This window comes from Scyliorhinus torazame, chromosome 2, assembly GCF_047496885.1.
Source record: "Scyliorhinus torazame isolate Kashiwa2021f chromosome 2, sScyTor2.1, whole genome shotgun sequence".
Classification (NCBI taxonomy): domain Eukaryota; kingdom Metazoa; phylum Chordata; class Chondrichthyes; order Carcharhiniformes; family Scyliorhinidae; genus Scyliorhinus; species Scyliorhinus torazame.
The window spans coordinates 82159994-82182597 of NC_092708.1; the positions used below are offsets into that span (position 1 = coordinate 82159994).

Consider the following 22604-nt stretch of genomic DNA (forward strand, 5'->3'; position numbering starts at 1 on the left):
AGGAGGGTGATGACCACTCGCTGTGAGGAAAGCTCTGGTCCTCCTCAGGATCTGATTAAGTCTAACTCCTGGCTTTCTGCTGACAGCGCGCTCACACCCATCCTCATGTCGGAGTTTGCATCTGGGGCTTTTGATCTTAGACCATAAGAACATAAGAACTAGGAACAGGAGTCGGCCATCTGGCCCCTCGAGCCTACTCCGCCATTTAATGAGATCATGGCTGATCTTTGTGGACTCAGCTCCATTCTCCAGCCCATACACCATATCCCCGAATCCCTTTATTCTTTAGAAAGGTATCTATCTTTTTCTTAAAAACGTTTAAAGAAGGAGCCTCAACTGCTTCACTGGGCAAGGAATTCCAGACATTCACAACCCTTTGGGTGAAGAAGTTCCTCCTACACTCCGTCCTAAATCTACTTCCCCTTATTTTGAGGCTATGCCACCTAGTTCTGCTTTCCCCGACCAGTGGAAACAACCTGCCCGCATCTATCCTATCTATAGCCTTCATAATTTTATATGTTTCAATAAGATCCCCCCGCATCCTTCTAAACTCCAATGAGTACAGTCCCAGTCTACTCAACCTCTCGTCATAATCTAATCCCCTCAACCCTGGGATCAACCTAGTGAATCTCCTCTGCACTCCCTCCAGTGCCAGTATGTCCTTTCTCAGGGAAGGAGACCAAAACTGAACACAATTGCTCCAGATGCGGCCTCACCAACACCCTATACAATTGCAGCATAACCACCCTAGTCTTAACCACTGTGCTGGGGGGGGGGGGGGGGGGGGGGGGGGGGCATGGAGGCGGGTGCAGGAAGTCCCACTATGAAGATTAAAGTGAGAGGCTTTAACTTGTATCAGGTGTGAAATGTTTTAAAGGTGAACATTATAATGTGACTGATTTCGATTCTTCCATTCCCCCGGCAACAGATAGCCTCACCAGTGCCCACTGATTGCTCCTTATTCTTCTTGATGGTCCGTGGTCTAGTGCTATGTACAGGTGTGTTCTCAAGATGCACGTCAGAGGTGGAGGCAGCCTGCTGCTTTGCGTACCCTGTGGCCTTGGATGTCCTTGGCCTACACCCTCTGGAGAGCCTGGAGTAGGAGGGCCCTGGCTGACTTACCAGTGTCACAGGTGTCACCATGCCCTTGTGATGCTTCGGTGTCAGGAGGGGAGATTCATGGGCATGGATGAGCAGTAGAGAAAGCTCCAGAAGCCTCGGGGTCTGGCACTACAAGTCTTGGGGGCTCCCCATTGTCTGCATCATGGTGCCGATACCCTCAGCGATGGTCCTCAGTGACTGAGCCACGCTCTGCAGTGCCTCGGCAATGTCCACCTGCGACTGGGCATGTTCCTCTTCAACTGGAATATGTTGAGGCCCTCAGACATAGTATTCACAGACTGAGCCATGCCTTGGACACCACCACTCAAGGACCTAGTGCTCCAGGTTTTCCACTGTGGTCAACACCCCAGCAGTGTTGGCCTGGATGCCACGCAATGCCGGCACCATCTCCTGCACCGGAAGGATTTGGGACTCCTCCAATCGGTCTTGCAGTCTCTGGAATGTCGCTTACACCCCCACCTGAATGTCATGGCTGAATCCGATCATCTGCATCATCTCTGGAAGATCCTTGTCCAGAGGCTCGACATCTGGCTGGGACCCAGCTGAATCCTGGGATCCAGAAGACCTCCGCATGTTGTCACCCTTGGATGTTCCTGACTCCACCTGATATGCATTAGCAGATGTGTGTGCTCACAAGATAGTGCCCCCGAAGCCTGTCCACTAATGTCGCCCACCGAGGTGTGTGTCTCTGTACTGGTGGAAGGTACGGGCAAAGGTTGTGAAGCATTGCCAGTGTTCTCCTCAGAGCTCTCCTCTGAGGTGTTCTCTTGGGTAGCCCAGGTTATATGATTCGATATGGCTCCGCCTCATCAGATGGTGATCCTGCAAGACAATGGACATGTGGTCTGTGAAAGGTAAGGATCATTTTGTGGGACATCAACAACTCACTTGACACAGGTCATCTGGATGAAGGGGCAGTGGATCCTCACTCCTCTGGTGCAGGTCAACCTCGCTGTCGGTCACTGCTCTCTCCTCAAGCAACCTGTGATCTCCGGAGCCCTATCCTCATTGGAGGAGAGACTCAGATCTCTGGTATTCTGCCCCCCCCCACCCCCTGTCTTTGCCCTTTCCTTCTTATTATGGGCTATCGTCTCCTGTGGAGACAAAGAGAGGGCATTGTGAGCCGCACACTTGATGGGTCAGGGGGTCTACACAGTTGGCATGTATGGCAATGCACCTAGACATTAAGGGTGATGCTGGTGGGTGCCGGGAGTTCTGGGGAACAGGCTTGAAGATCGGATGTTGGGAGGGTAAGAGGTGTCAGCCAGTGGATTGGGCGGGGGGTGTGGGGTTGGGAAATGAAGGGTGCACATAGGACAGATATTAGGAGAGAGATGGTAACTTACCCATGCAGTACGTTGGAGGTAGTTCACCTTCTTCCGATATTGGACCGCAGTCCTCCTGATCATGCTGTGCGCACTCACTGCAGCTCACTATGTTGCTGGTTCTCTGAGCCCCTCGAGGGAATAGGATGACCTGCCTCTAATCCACTACGCCGAAAAGCCTGGCCAGATGGGCTTCCCCAAAGCGTGGAACAGGTCTCTATGCTGCGATCCTCGTGTCTTGACTGGGAGTGAGAGTTGAGGGAGTGTTAAAAGCTGCTCTCACCGACTTCCGGGTGCAGCTATGCAGAGCTAGGTCGCATATTCGGTAGCTCCCGCTTGGAACGGACTTTTGGGCTCTTTTGCAGGGCCCCCACGGCATTTGTTTGGCATTTCCCGGTGTGGCAAGAAGACTGCAACACTCCCCTGAAAGTGTCCCCCAGGAATGTTATGTCTTTTGGCTACCAAACCCGGCAGAAACAGTAAAAGATTTGGCTGCAACAGGATAAACAGGCCCCCTTCCAGCATGCAAGCGGGGGAAGGGCAAGCTTAAAGCTGCGAACTGACCTGAGGACCTTTATCAAAAGTGAACTCTAACAGCAGAGGGAACACCTGTGAAAAGATCTCACCAAGGCCACTGAAGAAGCGGGGACGAGGCTTCCAGTGGCGGCCATGGAGGAGTAGGTCACGCATTCCGCAGCTCCCGTCTGGAACGGACACTTAGACCTTTTTCAGGAGTTTCCACAGACATTTTGGGGCAGATTGGTGAAGCGAACACTGCCAAAAGGATTCCCTCTCGAGACTTTTGGGCTCTTTTCAGGGCCCCCAAGGGCACTTTCTCGACGTTTCCCGGTGTGGGAAGGAGTTAATAATAGTTCCCCGTCAGTATATGGCTTTAACTAGGAGCGGGGCAACAAAAAAGGTGGTGGTGGACCAGAAGAAGGGAGGGAAGAAGGACAAAATGGCGGCGGGCGGAGACCAGGCAGCGTGGAGACAATGGGCGGAGGAGCAACAGGAGGGTATCCAGCGCTGCCTCAGAGAGATTAAAAAGGACCTGCTAGAGCCGATGAAGGCTTCTATTGATAAGCTGCTGGAGACATAGACGGCCCAGGGGGTGGCGATCAGAGAGGCTCAACAAAAGATCTCTGACAATGAGGACGAGATCTTAGTCCTGGCGGTAAAGGTGGAGGTGCACGAGGCGCTCCACAAGAAATGGCAGGAGAAGTTCGAGGAGATGGAGAATCGGTCGAGGCGGAAGAATCTGCGGATTCTGGGCCTCCCAGAGGGGCTGGAGGGGCCTATGTGGTCACCATGTTAAACTCGCTGATGGGAGCGGGGTCCTTCCAGGGGCCCCTGGAGCTGGAAGGGGCCCAAGGCTAACGAGCTTCCGCGGGCGGTGCTGGTGCGGTTCCAACGGTTCGTCGATCGGGAGTGTGTGCTCAGGTGGGCCAAGAAGGAGAGGAGCAGCAGGTGGGAGAACGCGGAGGTTCGAATATATCAGGACTGGAGTGCGGAGGTGGCGAAGAGGAGGGCCGGGTACAATCGAGCAAAGGCGGTGCTGCACAGGAAGGGGGTGAAGTTTGGCATGTTGCAGCCAGCGCGATTGTGGGTTACCTACAAGGACCGGCACCTTTATTTTGAGTCTCCGGAGGAGGCGTGGGCCTTTGTTCAGGCCGAGAAGCTGGACACAGACTGAGGGTCGGGATGGGCGATTGGGGACTGCGGTGGATATGTTATGCCTATTTTTGGTTCGGGAAGGGGGGGCCTTTGCATTGTTTTGGGTTTCTTTTTCTTTGTGTTTTTCTCTTTCGGGTTGGGGAGGGTGGATGGGGCGGGTTGGGCACTGTTTTGGTTGGTGGCGGGGCCTGGTAGGTGGAGAGCGCGGGATTTGTTTCCCGCGCCGAAGACTGGGGGGGGGCGGGACTGGGGCGGGGAAACGAGGATTGTTTCCCGCACTTAGAACGGAGGGGGAGAGCCTGTGAATGGGGAGCGGGAGAGGAGGGTGTGCCACACAATGGGAGGAGTCGAAGGGGAGGCGGGAGTGGCCGGGGTCAGCAGGAGTCAGCTGACTTGCGGAAGTGCAATGGGGGGAGTAAACCAGCTAGGATGGGTCCTAGCCGGGGGTGGGTGGGGGGTGGGTGGGGGTTGGGGGGGCTGGGTGGGGGGGAATCGAGTTGCTGCTGCTATGATCAAGGAGGAGCTGGAACGAGTGGGGTGGGTCAAGACGGAGGTATGCCGCTGTGGGGAACGGGCCGGGTGTGGGGTGCGGGCGCGTGGCTGGCCGAGGAGGGGTCATGGCTAGTCGGCGTGGGAGGGGGGCGGGTAGCCCCCTAATCCGGCTGATAACCTGGAATGTAAGGGGACTGAATGGGCCGGTTAAGCGGGCCCGCGTGTTCGCGCACCTGTAGGGGCTCAAGGCGGATGTGGTTATGCTCCAGGAGACACACCTGAAGGTGGCAGACCAGGTAAGACTGAGGAAAGGGTGGGTAGGTCAGGTGTTTCACTCGGGGCTAGATGCCAAAAATCGAGGGGTGGCATTCTTGGTGGGAAAGGTGGTGTCGTTTGAGGCGTCGAGCATTGTGGCAGATAATGGCGGTAGGTACATAATGGTAAGTGGCAAGTTGCAGGGAGAGAGGGTGGTACTGGTCAATGTGTATGCTCCGAACTGGGACGATGCAGGTTTTATGCGGCGTATGTTGGGTCGGATCCCAGACTTGCAAGTGGGGGGCCTGATAATGGGGGAAGACTTTAACACGGTGCACGAAAGCCTTCGATAGGGTAGAGTGGGGGTACCTGTGGGAGGTGCTGAAGATGTTCAGGTTTGGGGAGGGGTTTGTCAGGTGGGTTAGACTGTTGTACGAGGTCCCGATGGAGAGTGTGGCCACAAACAGGAGGAGGTCCGAGTACTTTCAGTTGCACCGAGGGACGAGACAGGGGTGTCCCCTATCCCCCTTGCTCTTCGCACTGGCGATTGAACCCCTGGCTATGACACTGAGAGAGTCGAGGAACTGGAGGGGGTTGGTGCGGGGTGGGGAGGAGCATAGGGTGTCGTTTTATGCGGACGACCTGCTGCTGTATGTGGCGGACCCGGTGGGAGGAATGCCAGAGGTAATGAGGATCCTTAGGGAATTCGGGGAATTTTCGGGGTACAAGCTCAATATGGGGAAGAGCGAGCTGTTCAGAGTTCAGCTAGGGGACCAGGAGAGGGGGATTGGCGAGCTCCCACTAAAAAGGGCGGAGAGGAGTTTCAGATATTTGGGGGTCCAGGTGGCCAGGAGCTGAGGAGCCCTGCATAGGCTTAACTTTACAAGGCTGGTGGAGCAAATGGAGGAGGAGTTCAAGAGGTGGGAGGCGTTGCCGCTGTCCCTGGCGGGTATGGTGCAGTCAATCAAAATGACGGTGCTCCCAAGGTTTTTGTTCCTGTTCCAGTGCCTCCCCGTGTTTATCCCGAAGGCTTTTTTCAGGCGGGTTAACAGGAGTATAATGGGGTTTGTGTGGGCGCGAGGGACTCCGAGGGTGAGAAGGGTGTTCCTGGAGCGGAGTAGAGATAGGGGGGGTTCTGGCGCTGCCCAACCTCTGTGGGTACTACTGGGCCGCCAATGCGACAATGGTGTGCAGGTGGGTGATGGAGGGGGAGGGGCTGCATGGAAGAGACTGGAGACGGCGTCCTGTGTGGGTACGAGTTTGGGGGCGCTGGCAACGGCACCGCTGCCGCTCCCTCCAAGGAGGTATACCACGAGCCCGGTGGTGGTGGCGGCCCTCAAAATTTGGGGGCAGTGGAGGCGGCATAGGGGGGAAGTTAGGGCCTCGGCGTGGACCCCATTACGGGGGAACCACCGGTTCGCCCCAGGAAGAACAGGTGGAGGGTTTTCGGGGTGGCACAGGGCAGGCATACGAAAGTTGGGGGACCTGTTTATGGACGGGAAGTTCGCGAGCTTGGGTGAGCTGGAGGAGAAGTACGGGCTCCCCCCGGGAAACACCTTCAGGTACTTACAGGTAAGGGAGTTTGCCAGACGGCAGGTGGTGGAATTCCCATGGCTACTGCCACACACAGTACAGGACAGGGTGCTCTCGTGGGGGTGGGTGGGAGTGGGGAAGATCTCGGAAACTTACCAGGTGATGCAGGAGGAGGAGGAGGCCTCGGTGGTGGAGTTGAAAGGTAAGTGGGAGGAGGAGTTGAAAGGTAAGTGGGAGGAGGAGTTGGGAGAGGTGATCGAAGAGGGGATTTGGGCAGATGCCCTAGGGAGGGTGAACTCTTCCTCTTCATGCGCGAGGCTCAGCCTCATACAGTTTAAGGTGCTGCACAGGGCACACATGACTGGGACAAGGATGAGCAGGTTCTTTGGGGGTGAGGACAGGTGTGTTAGGTGCTCAGGGAGCCCAGCAAATCACACCCATATGTTCTGGGCATGACCAGCGCTGGAGGAATTTTGGAAGGGCGTAGCGAGGACGGTGTCGAGGGTGGTAGGCTCCAGGGTCAAACCAGGCTGGGGGCTCGCAATATTTGGGGTGGCAGAGGAGCCGAGAGTGCAGGAGGCGAAAGAGGCCGGAATTCTGGCCTTTGCGTCCCTGGTAGCCCGGCGAAGGATTCTCCTTCAGTGGAAAGTTACGAGGCCCCCAAGCGTGGAATCCTGGATCAGCGATATAGCAGGGTTCATTAAATTGGAGAGGGTGAAATTCGCCTTGTGAGGGTCGGTACAAGGGTTCTTTAGGCGGTGGCAACCGTTCTTAGACTTTCTGGCAGAACGCTAGACATTGGTCAATGGCAGCAGCAGCTCGGGGGGTGGGGGGGGGGGGGGGGTTACTTTATTTTTGTTTATGTTATTTACACTGGAAGGGTCTGAGGGGGTGTATACACCTGTTGTCTTAAGTCGGGGTGTTAATGTTAATTTATTATTTAGGTACGGTGGGGGGGGGTTTGGGGGGTTGCTTTTTTAGATTGTGTTTTATACTTAACCCTGTTGGGTTCTTTTTTCTTTCTCATTTTGTTATTGATATTTTATGAAAACCTTTAATAAAAATTTTTTTTTTTTTAAAGTTGCTCTCACTTGTTAACGGCGAGCAGCTGAGCCTCGAGTCAGGTGAATCAGATAGCGAGAGAGTCAGGCAAGGCAAGATTCACATGGGAGCTCATTGTTTGCACGTAGTGCAGACGAATACAGGTCGCGATCTCGCCATTACAGCCGGCGTAAAACACCCCACCAAACTCACCCAAAATGACATGGTTATTTTTCGGGTGAATCACGCCCAGTATTAGATCCAAGGAAGAGGTGTACAAATTGGCCAGCAAAAACAGCAGAGCTGAGGACTGGGAGTAGTTTAGAATTCAGAAAAGGAGGACAAAGAGATTGATTAAGAAGGGGATTAAGGAGCTCAACATGATATTTTATGTACTTGGAACAAGAAAAGGCCCCCAAGCCTTACTTGTTGAAATCGACCGTGTATCCCCACCTTCCTTATCCTTATCTTCCCAACTGCCACCTGACAGATGCATAAAATGAGAAACTCACATCCTCTAAAAATGAATGAAAAGTAGACAGTGGAATCTTCTGTCATTGAATAATGGAGCAACATCGGCATATCAGGGGCGACATTCTCCAACCCCCTGCCGGGTCGGAGAATCGCCAGGGACTGGCGTGAATCCCGCCCCCGCTGGTTGCCGAAGTCTCCGGCACCGGAGATTCGGCGGGGGCGGGAATCGCGTTACGCCGGTTGGCGGGCCCACCCGCTCGATTCTCCGGCCCGAATGGGCCAAAGTCCCACCGATAAATTGCCTGTCCCGCCGGCGTAAATTGAACCACCTACCTTACCAGCGGGACAAGGCGGCGTGGGCGGGCTCCGGGGTCCTGGGGGGGGCACGGGGCGATCTGGCCCTGGGGGGTGCCCCCACGGTGGCCTGGCCCGCGATCGGGGCCCACCGATCCGCGGGCGGGCCTGTGCCGTGGGGGAACTCTTCCCCTTCCGCCTCCGCCACGGTCTCCACCACGGCGGAGGCGGAAGAGACTCCCTCCACTGCACATGCGTGGGAAACTGTCAGCGGCCGCTGACGCTCCCGCACATGCACTGCCCGGGGATGTCATTTCCGCGCCAGCTGGCGGCGCAACAAAGGCCATTTCCGCCAGCTGGCGGGGCGGAAATTCCTCCGGCGCGGGCCTTGCCCCTCAATGTTGGGGCTCGGCCCCCAAAGATGCGGAGCATTCCGCACCTTTGGGGCGGCGCGATGCCCGTCTGATTGGCGCCGTTTTGGGCGCCAGTCCGCGGACATCGCGCTGTTTCCGGAGAATTTCTCCCCATTTCATTGTTCAATGATTTCAAACATTAAATACATTAAATCTCCAGAAAATACCCCAAAATATTACAGTTTGTTTTTATTTCCACAAAATCCAATGATCGGTAAAATGGTTTTATTGCCGCTTGTGCACAATTTGCAGAGTATGTTTGTAGATTATCAATATTCAACCAAGTTCTGTAGCAATGTAGCAAACTATATTGGGTTTGATAGCAGGACAGTAGATGTAGCAAAAGATCCTGCACAGCCAACAATAGTGCAAAGTCTCCTCCTTTGTTTGATACAATTTGGAAAATAGAAACTAGCCAATCATTAAATGAGTAGTTTAGTTAGCAATTTCCCCCCCCACATTTTTTTCCTGAAACAGTTTTCAAGATTACAAGGGATGCGTACATTTAAAGATATATAAAGCTTAACACAAAGCCACATACGATTCTGTCCAGTTTACCTCAACTCCTTCTGCAAGCACTGGATTTGGAATTCAGAGGCATCAATTATGTCAAGCAACCTACGGAGAACACAATAACTGGTTACTTGTCAATCATTCCAAATTATCTGTATAGCTCTATTCTTACTAGTCAAAATATGTTGATTCTTACTGTTGCTTGGCTATAGTTTGTGCTCCAACGGCTTGCTTATGAAACTGAAGAAACACTTTATTCTGTCTTTCAATGTGCTCTTCTTCCTCAGTCACAACCATGAACAACTTTTTCTGCAATCGCACAATAGTCTTCTTTTGCTCATGTAAATTTTGTTTCAACTGATGAAGCTGTACCTAATGGGTATATAAAATTCTCATAACACACCAAAATTGCAAATTCAACCAACCACAAAGCATAGCATAGCTTAATTTAGCATCTCTAGTGTGTAATGCCCAAAGAAAAAAAGAACGAATTTGGTACAATAATTTGAATTGCAATAATTTTAATTGTAAAGAAGGGATTTGGAGCAACTGACTTCAAGTCAAATCTCATGTGTCACAGTTACAATGGCTGGAACTTTCCAGCTCCGTCACAGGCAAACCCACCATGGCCAATGCAACAAGCCATTCAAATGTCCTTTGATTCTGACGAGACTGGAAGATCTCGTTAGTGGGAGGGGCCAGAATATTCCAGCCCGGTCGTTCATAATCCAAACTACTAATAAAACAACTATTATCAAAAGTCAGACTGTAAAATTCCAGTTAAATTTATCTTCTTCAGCACAGCTCAAAAACCACACAGAAAACATAAGTGGCAATTTATTTGTTTTGGTTAAAAAGAAATTCCTAATCGGACTTCATCCTGTGTTTCAAAGAGCTTCAGCTGCAATGAATTACATTGAAGTTTTATGACGTACGCAGGCACCCATATTAGCTAATTTGGGCACAGCATGCTCCCACAAAAGCAATAAGATAACCATGGCCGTGCAGACTTAGGATGACAACTTGTTTGCTGCCTTAAGAAGGATGACTGATACTATGTACGTAGTCTTACAATGCATCACTGATCTTCACTAATTTGGTCTTCAGCAGAGAGGTAGGAGTAATCTGGTGCTGGCCCAGGAGAGGAATGGCAGTAAAAGAGCACATGGAAATGGAACTTCACCCAAAGTGCTTCAACTTTGCACTCTACCTTCTTCCCTTGTAGCCAGTGAAACATGTTGTCATGACTCCCAATGGTCAAGTCCACCTCTGCACAGGTGTAGGTGGGCAGTCTGGAGGGCAGCCCTGAAGGGATCCAAAACAATCCCAGAAGTCATGCCAAGATTCAGGCTGCATGCCTCTACTGGAGTCACACAGGATGCAGCAAATGGAACAAAGACAATAAGAAATAGGCCATTTGGCCCATTGAGATCACAAAAGTATGTTTCATGTATCCCATATAATGGCAAGAGCACATGCAAATACCCATAGCAACATCTTTGTTTGGAGAAGTAAGTGGAGTTAAAAAAAACCTTTCCAAAGTGGGAACAAGTTCTGCTGGACACTGATTGGGACTCCAGTAGAGGAAGAAACTGAGAACTCTTTGACTTGCTGGTAAGAGATGGCGGGGGGGGGGGGGGGGGGGGGGGATTGGACATCCATCTCATTGTTTTTTTAAGCATTAATCATCAAAGTTAGAACATTCATGAATCACAGAACTCAAATGGATTATCCATGGACTAGACAAGAATGAGATTGAAGTCTTAAAATACAACCAAATAGTTTTTGTCAATGTATTACCTGCATGTCTTGTTTATCATGCTGCAGTTGCTCAACTTGCTTCTTCAGTTGACAACACTTTGCCAAATAGTCACCCTGCACCTCCTGAACTTTCAATTCAACAGTATCATGAACTTGCTCCAGATTAGGTATACACTGTACTTTGGGAGAGGTTTTACTCTGCTCTTGGCGGAGGTCATTCCTGCAGTAGTAAGAAATATTCAGCTCATGTCTCAAAAGCATTCTGACACTTGCAAAATTCTGTTTCATTGTTCCAAGACAAGAATATAACTGGGTATTCTACTTCCTTTGCAAGCTTCAATACATCTCACTTAACTTGGTTTCTGTGCTTAATTAAAAGTTAATAAGGCAGCAAAGCAATTTTGACTTCAAAGACTTCTACTGTTATCACAAGCCACCTAATGCTGCATTCTTCTGTGGAGTATCAGCAGAATAGAGATTTGAAAAACAAAATCCACTAATATTTAAATTCATTCCTCTCTCATGAAGAAATAAGACTGGCTGCAGTATGCAAAATCACTTCTGCCTGGGTCAACCTCTAAAATTCTAATATCGCCAATCGTGCCACCAGCATTTCAATAAACAATGACTATGGATTCCATCATGCCAACATTTGGATTTTAACAGACTACAAGGGGGTACATATATAAAACATTCATGCCAGTCTTATTTGAAATTGAAAAATTACTAGGATCTCAATTATACATTTTCTCCTAAATTGGGTAGTGTTTTGAGTTACAAAATGCTAGTGTCAAGCACCAACACTGGGACAAATTGAGGTGATAAAAAAGTATATTGACACATTGGTTTTGCCTGGATTACTTTTCTTTTTAATAAATAAGCTAGGCTGACTGATGGAGTGCCGCACTATAAACGATTACTGATGAGATGTCAGACCAAGGCCCCATTACACTCAAAAGGACATAAAACATTTGTTAACCTGTTTTCAAGAGCAAGGGATTTTGCTCAGTTTCCTATCATTTTTCTCACCTGTAGCATCACTAAAGCAGGTCATCTCATTGCTGTGCCTGAGATTTTGCTTTGCACAAATCCACGGCTTTATTTCCTACATTACAACAATGACTACATCTCAAAAGTACATCACTGCTGTAAAGCACTTTGTATTCCGATGTTTTGAAAGGTAAATTGTATAAATTGCATTATATAAATACAAATCATTTCTTTATATGGCAGGCGAGTCCACCATTATTTTTGGCAGGTGCTGAAGTGCACTATCAAAGGTTTTAGAAAATGTGAAAGCAGTATTGGAGATTTTAATGGCAATTGCTGCACTGTGGTTAAAATAAACACTTGTCCGAAGTCTAAATAGTGGTAAATTCTCTTTTCTTTGCTCAAGGTGCTCAACATACACTCGTGGTCAGGAACTATGGGGTGGAATTCTCCCTTTTTAAGACTAAGTGTCGTGGCGGGATGGGAATGTGGAGTCATTCCCACTGCAGCGGTCAGCAGGAAAATACACCAAATCTTCTGGCCCTAACCTCATTAATTATGCTGGATTCAGTGGCAGGTCAAGCATGAATGACATGTAATCAGCCGTCGTGTCTGGGTTAAAAGACCCACCAGAGAAGAAAGAAGATGGACAACCTGAAAACGAAGATAGATCTGGGAGCACTCGGACACTGGAGGATGAACCTCCTGAGAACAAAGAATGATCTCTAGAAAGATTCTGAGGCTGCAAGATGAACCCCCATCTGTACACTTAATCTGGAAGGTCAACCTACAGATGCACCCCAGCCCATTGCTGAGGTGTTCAAGGGTCCACTCAAGAGGCAGCTCCAGGCATTGTGCAGATGAGTCCCAACAACTGCATGTCATGTTGTTCCGAATGTGCTTCACCCTAGCAAGTTAACCCGCCGGCATCGCAAAGAATCTGGCATGTGTGTGTGTGGGTTGGGGGGGGATAGAAATGATTGGGCCTTCATTTGCATCCCATTACCAGGATGGAAATAAGATTCATGTGAATCTCTGACCGGTTTTCAAACCTGCCATGGCAGGCACTAGCGGTAGATCCCGCTGTAAATTCACGCCAACATGAATCAGATTTCTGGGCATCCCCCCTCCCCCCACCCCCAAACCATGCCCACCATCAAACCCATCAGCAGGGACCTGGAAGAATTCCTCCCATGATATTCTAAAAGATAGATGAAAATTTGGAGATTAATTACAGACAAGATAAGCCCATTTGATGACTTTACTTAATACCAATCTTAGCATCTTCACATTGTAACATCCAAATATTTCTTAAAGAGTTAAATGGCTGGCTTCAGGTTTCCCATTTTTCACAATCTGCTGCAGTTGTTGATAATCCTGAGTGCAATAATATATTAACATCTTTCCTAATCCCCATCCTTCTGCTCTGAAAAATTATTTCAGGTTAGCACCTCATAACACTTTACTATTAAGAGGAACTTTAGAGTTTGGTTATCACCCTTTATCTTTGAAAATTGTATAGGGAGAGGAAGCTTTTTAGCTCCTCAACCTCATGGCCCGGCATATCCCCCACTCTATCATTACCACCGAGCCAGGGTATCAATCCTGATTCAAAGAAGAGTGCAGGTGACCATGCCAGGAGCAACATCAGGCAAAAATGAGGTGTCAACCTGGTGACGTTAGAACAAAGGCCTGCTTGTGTGCCAAACAACATAAGCAGCAAGTGATAGAGCAAAGCGATTCCACAACCAAAAGATCTGGGGCGACATTCTCCGACCCCCCCGCCGGGTCGGAGAATCGCCGGGGGCTGGCGTGAATCCCGCCCCCGCCGGTTGCCAAAGTCTCCGGCACCGGAGATTCGGCGAGGGCGGGAATCGCGCCGCGCCGGTTGGCGGGCCCCCCGCTCGATTCTCCGGCCCGAATGGGCCGAAGTCCCGTCGATAAATTGCCTGTCCCGCCGGCGTAAATTAAATCACCTACCTTACCGGCGGGACAAGGCGGCGTGGGCGGGCTCCGGGGTCCTGGGGGGGGGGGGCAGGGCGATCTGGCCCCGGGGGGTGCCCCCACGGTGGCCTGGCCCGCGATCGGGGCCCACCAATCCGCGGGCGGGCCTGTGCCTTGGGGGCACTCTTTCCCTTCCGCCTCCGCCACAGTCTCCACCATGGCGGAGGTGGAAGAGACTCCCTCCACTGCGCATGCGTGGGAAACTGTCAGCGGCCGCTGACACTCCCGCGCATGCGCCGCCCCGAGATGTCATTTCCGCGCCAGCTGGCGGGGCACAAAAGGCCTTTTCCGCCAGCTGGCGGGGCGGAAATTCCTCCGGCGCCGGCCTAGCCCCTCAATGTTGGGGCTCAGCCCCCAAAGATGCGGAGCATTCCGCACCTTTGGGGCGGCGCGATGCCCATCTGATTGGCGCCGTTTTGGGCGCCAGTCGGCGGACATCGCGCCGTTTCCGGAGAATTTCGCCCCAGATCTAAACTCTGCAGTCCGGCCACATCCAGTCGTGAATGGTGGTGAACAATTGAACAACTCACTGGAGGAGGCGGCTCCACAAAATATCCCCATCCTCAATGATGGAGGAACCCAGTATCTCTCTGTAAAAGACGAGGCTGAAGCCTTCGCAAAATCTTGAGCCAAAAGTACCGAGTGGATGATCCATCTCGGCCTCATCCAAAGGTCCCCAGCATCATAAATGTCAGTCTTCAGCCAATTAAATTCACCTCATGTGATATCAAGAAACGGCTAAAGGCACTGGGTACGGCAAAGGCGATGGGCCCTGACAATATTCCAGCAATAGCACAAAATTCTTCTGCTCCAGAACTTGCCGGGTCCCGAGCCAAGCTATTCTAGTACAGCTACAACACTGGCATCTACCCGGCAATGTGGAAAGTTGCCCAGGTATATCCTGTACACAAAGGGCAGGGCAAATCCAACCTGGTCAATTACCGCCCTATCAGTCCACTCTTAATCAGCAGTAAAGTGACAGAATGGATCATCCTCGCTGCTATCAAGCAGCACTTAGCAATAACCTGCTACTGAAACTCAGTTTGCTTCTGCCAGAATCACTCAGCTCCTGATTTCATTACAGCCTTGGTTCAAACATGGGCAAAAGATCAAACTCTAGTGGTAAGGGGAGAGTGACTTCGCTTGAGGCAGCATTTGTTTGAGTATGGCATCAAAAAGCCCCAGCAAAACTGGAATTAATGTGAATCAGGGGATGATTTTCTACTTGTTGGAGTCAGTCACAGCACAAAGTAAGACGGTTGTGATTATTGGTGGTCTGTCACCTCAGTCCAGGGACATCACTGCAGGAGTTCTTCAAGATAGTGTCCGAGGCCCAACCATCTTCAGCTGCTTCATCAATGACCTTCCAACAAAGGTCAGATGTGGGGATGCTTGTTGATGACTGCACAATGTTCAGTGCCATTCACAACTCCTTAGACATTGAAGCAGTCCACTTGCAGATACAACAAGGTCTAGACAATATCCAGGTAGGTCTAGACAATATCCAGGTTGGGCTGACAAGTGGCAAGTGCCATTCGCACCACAAAAGTGCCAAGCAATGACCATCTCCAACAAGAGAGAATTGGACCATCATTCCATGACATTCAATGGCATTACGATCACTGAATCCCCGGCTATCAACATCCTGGGGGCTACCATTGACCACAAACTGAACTGGACTAGCCATATAAATACTGTGGCTACAAGAGCAGGTCAAAGAACATAAAACAATACAGCACAGGAACAGGTCCTTCAGCCCTGCAAGCCTCTACCGGTCATGATACCACCCTTGGCCAAAACCCTCAGCACTACCTTGTGCCATTTCCCTCTACATCCATCCTATCCATGTATTTGTCGAGATGCCTTTTGAATGCCATCAATGTATCTGCTTCCACAACCTCCCCTGGCAACACATTCCAGTCACTCACCACCCTGTGTAAAAAACCTGCCTCGCACATCTCCTTTAAACTTTGCCCCATAGACCTTAAACCTATGCCACCTAGTGACTAACGCTTCCACCCTGGGAAAGAATGCCTGCCCATCGACTCTATCCATGCCCCTCATAATCCTGTAGACCTCTATCAGGTCACCCCTCAACTGTCGTTCTATTGAAAACAGTCCGAGTCTATTCAGCCTCTCCGCATAGGTAACACCCTCCAGACCAGGCAACATCCTGGTAAAACTCCTCTGCACCCCCTTCAAAGTCTCCATTTCCTTCTGGTAGCGTGGTGACCAGAATTGGGAGCGATATTCCAAGTGCGGCCTTATGTTTTTATACTCGATGCCCCGCCCAATGAAGGCAAACATTCCGTATGCTTTCTTGACTACCTTGTCCACTTTTGTTACCACTTTCAAAGATCTGTGGACCGGCACACCCAGATCTCTCTGACTTTCTATATTCCCAAGAGTTTTGCCATTTACTGTATATTTCCCCGTTATTTTAGACCTACCAAAATGCATACCTCACATTTGTCTGGGTTAAACTCCATTTACCATTTCTCTGCCTTCAACCTATCTATGTCCTGCTGTATCCTCTGACAATCCTCAACACTATCTGCCACTCCACCAACCTTGGTGTCATCCACAAACTTACTAATCAGATCAGTTACATTTTCCACCAAATCATTTATGTATACTGCAAACAACAGAGGCCCCAGCACAGATCCCTGTGGAACACAAGTCACAACCTTCCATTCAGAAAAACACCCTTCTACTGCTAACCTCTGCCTTGTGTGACCGAACCAGTTCTGTATCCATCGTGCTACCTCACCTCTGATCCCGTGTGACTTCACCTTCTGTACCAGTCTGCCATGAGGCACCATGTCAAAGGCTTTACTGAAGGCCATGTAAACAACATCCACCCCCCTCCCCTCATCAATTATCAGAGGCTAGGAATCCTGCAGCGAGCAACCCAGCTCCTGCAAGGCACAAGTTAGGAGTGTGATAGTATACTCCCCACTTGCCTGGATGAATGCAGTTTCAACAACGCTCAAGAAGCTCAACACCATCCAGGGCAAAGCAGCCCACTTGATTTCTACCCCTTCCACAAACATTCACTCCCTCCACCACCGCGCACAGTAGCAGCCATGTGTACTATCTACAAGATGCATTGCAAGAACTCACCAAGGCACCTTCGGTGGAACCTTCCAAACTCATGACCACTCCTATTTAGAAGGACAAGGGCAGCAGATATGTGGGACACCAGCACATGGAGGTTCCCCCTCAAGTCGCTCGTTATCCTGACTTGGAAATATATCACCATTCTTTCACTGTCGCTGGGTCAAAATCCTGGAACTCCCTCCATGATAGCACATGGGGTAGCAATCAAGCGGGCTGTTCTGTATATCTACAGCACATGGACTGCAGTGGTTCAAGAAGGCAGCTCACCACCACCTTCTCAAGGGCTATAGAGATGGGCAACAAAGCCAGCGAAGCCCACATCCTGTAAAAAATATATTTTTTAAAATTTGGTAATGCTGAAAGGAGGAAAATCAAGTCCAACTCAGCAGTAGAGAAGTATGGACCTGGCCACATGGCATTAAATTGAATTAATAGGGAGATAGTATAAATAATGGAAATAAAAATATTTCATGAAAAAATTCCACTTTATGTAGATTATATTTGTGTCATGTGGGTAGCAGGAGCCAGTTTTGCAATCTGATTTATTAATGGAACCTAGCACAGGCTGATTATTATATATTCCCTATAGTCATACAATATTACTGATAGATTAGTAATCAGGCACGGTCATTTATATTAATAAACACAAGATTTGCTAAAATAATTGATTTTAACAATTCATTTTTGTTTGGTGAAATAGTCATGAAAATAGATTTACTTCAGTTCCTTGTTAGACTGTATAAGATCGCAGATTAAAGTCTGTCGTCGTTCTGTATCTTTCATTAGAGTCTTCACCATCGTTCTTATTTCCATGGCTGACTGTCTCTCCAGAACAACCACATCTACAATTGTTCAAAAAGCAACAGAACTTAAAAATTATTCTTGGAAAACAAAGAACATGGCTAGTTAAAGTCATGAGTAATTTAGAAATGTTAAATATTGAACTGTGCAACCTGAGGGGGGGGGGGGGGAAGAGACGGAAGGAAGGTGGGGAAACGCCCACCCCCCCACCTTTCCCGGAAAATAAAATAAAAACACAGCTGAAACCAAAGGGGTGGGGGGAGGGGACTATAGACCGATCCAGAGGGTAGCAAACTGTATATAGGGTCAGTTAAACGAAGGACAAAAATAAACCTCTCTGTCAAATAAAGTAAGTTAGCGCGGGGCAAGACAAATGTAAAGTATATATACACAACAGTTTAAAATATGAGAAACGCCAATAAAAACATTTAAACAAAAATGAAATGTTAAATATTGGAAGACTGCCAGTGGCTAAAAGTGGCAACCTCAGGTACTCACATAAATATACAAATAATGAAATGAAATGAAATGAAAATCGCTTATTGTCACGAGTAGGCTTCAATGAAGCTACTGTGAAAAGCCCCTAGTCGCCACATTCCGGCGCCTGTTCGGGGAGGCTGTTACGGGAATTGAACCGTGCTGCTGGCCTGCCTTGGTCTGCTTTCAAAGCCAGCAATTTAGCCCAGTGTAATATCTAAAGCTATCTCATTATATTTGGATGTAATGACGCCATGTGAAATGGAGCAATGTAGTAAATTCAAAAATATCTGGACCAGAATGGCGACAATGTCATCATAGAATCATAGAATTTACAGTGCAGAAGGAGGCCATTTGGCCCATCGAGTCTGCACCGGCTCTTTGAAAGAGCACCCCACCCAAGCCCACACCTCCACACTATCCCCATAACCCAGTAACTCCACCCAACACTAAGGGCAATTTTGGACACCAAGGGCAATTTAGCATGGCCAATCCACCTAACCTGCACATCTTTGGACTGTGGGAGGAAACCGGAGCACCCGGAGGAAACCCATGCACACACGGGGAGAATGTGCAGACTCCGCACAGACAGTGACCCAAGCCGGGAATCGAACCTGGGACCCTGGAGCTGTGAAACAATTGTGCTAACCACCATGCTACCGTGCTACTATAGTTCTTCTCTTTCGAGAGATAGCTTTATTAGATCTTTCATTGCCTTTGTACTGAAACAAGCTCATGTTGTTAGTTTCTCTGGGTGGCAAACAATGCAGTATTTCCGTCATTTGCCACCTGGAGCAAGCTTCCGACATCCACAACTTTGAAAAGTGCTCCCTGATTTCTCTCCCAAATAACCAAGTTATAATTTTTAAATTATACCCTCTTTTTCTGAATTCCCCACTAAAAGGAATAGTTTCCCTGTATTGAATTCTTCAGTCATGTTAAATACTTCAATATCACACCTCAATCATCATTTCCAGCTCCCAGCCATCCCACTCTCTTGTGGATACCTGGGGAGAGTGGAAGATAAGAGAGTAACCCTGACAAAAAAAACTCTGCAGTGGAGTCCAAAGATGGACTGAGGTCCCGAGTGGGATCCTGACATTTGGACAGCCCACGGTCTCCACAATCGTGCACTGGAGAGGATACTCCAGTTTCACTGCAGTGTGAAAACAGTATTGGAAATTTCCTCCTTCAGCTCCAACCTAGACAAATCTTCCAGCCTCGTATGTTCCCTCACAAACTCTGCCTCCAAACTGAGTGCGAGCAGCCACCTGCATTCTGTATGGTAAACAACAATGTTAGTATTTTCTCTCAAGGTGCAGGCCTGGCAAACATTTATCTCCTTTGCTCCCTCGACCCAGTGAGCTGGGAACTACAAAATATCACGGTTGAACTGCCTTGGCTGCTTCTTTGAGTAAAAGGTCACACACAGATAAATTAGCAAAGGAACCTCCCTAATCCCCACAGTCCATTTCCATGGAATACGTGGGATGTTCCAAACAGAAGGTAAATTACTCTATACCTTCAAAACTCCATTTGATTCTGCAATCCACATTAATAATTCATATCTCTAATGGAGCTAATGGCCCTCTCTCCAGACCAACTGGGTCCACCAAGGAACACCCTGGTTTACAAAGGTGCCTTTAATTTCTTTTATCAGGAAATCACATGAATATTCCAAATCCCTTATTGAAATAACCATTGAGCTCCCGTCCCCAATAAACGCTCAAAAGATGAGTCATCCATTGTTTAAGTTTTCTTCCTGCTAACTCTAACTTTATCAAATAAACATAGGTTACTCTTTGCAATAATTACCCTAGGTCTGTTTTGAGTTCCACTTACTTCAGGGTTGTTCATCAGTTTTTCAACCAAATATTTCAATTTATCTTACATTTAACACTTTAATTCCTAAAGCTAAAAGTAAAATACATGAATTATGAAATCAGATATTTGCCACACTCCCTCAAGCTGGGCAGCGCCCACCTAGTAAGGTGCTGTCCCACCACAGCCCATCTGCATCACTGGGTGCAAGAGTCGTAGCTCAAATCCAATCCCCAACAAACCAGTGAAACGCGGCAAGAGAGAATGAAGAAGTCAACTCTTCGATTTGCAAACTGAATCATCAGGACCACATGCACAAGACTGAAAGATGACTTGCAGCTGGTCGATAATGTCTGCACGACAACTGTGATAGACATGAACATCTCATATCTTCCTTACAACGGGCCAGACTTACCGAGTGTAGATCACTGAAAGAAAAACATTACCCGTTCTTCTGGCAGGGGTCAAGTTCAAAGGAAACATGTGAGCAGGGCATAGGCTTTGCTTTATGGAACTAACTACTCTCAGAATCCCTTGGAAATGATTCAGAACTTGTTCTCTCTATCGATTCGTCCCTCAACTCAAGCACACCCAGTTAATCCCATGAATATGCTCCAATGCCAATGCAGAGCCAAAACGAAGAACTTGACATAGCTGTCAGCTGAATCCCAAAGTTTGAACATCTTACCTGGTGAAGGATTTCAAAGCAAGAGTGGGTGCGGACCAAGAGGCATGGCCTTCCTGCCTTGAATATCATGGGCTTAGGAAATCTAAACAGGAACAGCGACTATTTGTGCTTTGCTACCACCACAAGCTTTGAGAGACTAACATTTTTTTCAGAACTAACATTGCCACAAGGTGCTCTGGAAACTTTCAGGATCTGGACAATGGCATCAGCTGGACCTGGTCATCACCAGGCAAGTATCTCAACACACGCATGGACCACAGCTCTGAGTGAGATACACATCAATCCCTGGAGTGCATCAAGGTTAGAATTGAATCCGTAAAGCTTTTTCATTCAAAGCATAAAGGCCTTGTATTAGCTATACTGCCGACCCAAATAGAAATCTACAGTTCCTTGACTCAAATGAACATGTGCTCGCCTGTATTCTCTCACAAAATGCAGAAGCGAAATGGAACATACTTTGAGAAACCAGTTACAATACCACAATCAACATTTGGGAGGCACGAGCAGAAATACTTTGGTTCGAAGCTAGCAGCACCAGCACCTCTCTGCTAGAGGGGGGGAGGGGGGGGGGGGGCAGTACCTTAGGATATGAGTGACGCAGAGTTTGTGACACTGTACAAGAACAAGGGTGACCACAAAGATTACAACTATCATAGCATTTCCCTGTTGTATTTGCCTGTGTTGCCCTCGTCAGACTGCAGATCTTGGTTGAATGCATCTAACCCAAAATGTGGCATCAGGGCAGGAAATTCCACAATTGACATGATCGTCTCAGTCTGGCAGTTGTAAGAGAAATGTCATGAACAAAGGAGACCACAATACAGTGCCTTCATCAGTCTCACCACTGCATTTGACCATGTGACCTGGGGTGGACTATTTATGCTGCTGAATAAAATTGTTAGCTGCCAAAACTGCTCAGTGTGGTTTCCTCTTTCTTTGGCAACATTATGGGCAAGGTCAGCGATAACTGGGCAGCATTAGAGTTCTTTGAGGTCCACCGTGGGGTTAATAAAGTTGACTGTGCCACTGACACGCTGGCATCTTCTTCTCTTTGCTGCTGTCATATTTCTTCAGGTCATTTACACAGGGCTACTTAGATACCAGAAAGCTTTACAACATCACCCTGCTGAGGTCCAAGACAAAACAGTGTGCCAAATCCTCACCGGAGAGATGCTCTTCAGTAATGATACTGAGGAATCATACTGAGGAATGCCCAGTGTCCTCACTTACAGAAAATGTAAAATATAAGGTGAATTTATATAATTTGGCCTCAATTGAATTCTAGCCTTTTCATTTTGATGAATCCCTTCCAAGACCAATATATCATGCCTGAGGCTTGGTTTCCAAAACTGAATGCAATCGTCCTCTTGGGCTCCAACCAAGCTCTGTACAATTGAAGAATCCCATCCTGACTTTGAAATTCGAACCCTCCAGTCATTAAAGATTCATCAAGAACTAGGTTGAAAAGCCTTCTGAAAGAAGTCAATAGAAGTCATTTGCACAAGAACTGAATAAAATTATCCGAGAGTTCATCACCTCAAATTCTTTACTCAACAGACTCCCAGTATAAGAGTACAGTAATTCCCCTTTTTACATTGATTTGTTCTAAGTTGTTTTATTATAACGTCATTCATAAAATAGAGAATATATATTCTTTCAACTTTACAGCATTCAATTAACATCATTTGCCAGAGGTCCTGTTTTGTAGCCTGTACATCTCAAACTGAAGGTCTGAGATTCACCTTAACAAATAAGCTTACAATACACCGGCAGATGGCAACCTCAAATCCCACAGATGTCACTGGT

General features: G+C 48.5%; 1 protein-coding gene across 1 annotated transcript in view; it reads right to left on the reverse strand.

Annotated features, from left to right (window-relative positions):
* Window positions 1–22604, reverse strand: part of cep70 (centrosomal protein 70) — a 131711-nt gene that overhangs the window by 73412 nt on the left and 35695 nt on the right. Inside the window, exons 5-8 of the mRNA XM_072473173.1 lie at window positions 17730–17853; window positions 10937–11117; window positions 9333–9508; window positions 9182–9241 (exon numbers count right to left, since the gene is read on the reverse strand). Of these exons, the coding sequence (XP_072329274.1) occupies window positions 9182–9241; window positions 9333–9508; window positions 10937–11117; window positions 17730–17853 (541 nt within the window). The remainder of the gene's footprint in view (window positions 1–9181; window positions 9242–9332; window positions 9509–10936; window positions 11118–17729; window positions 17854–22604) is intronic.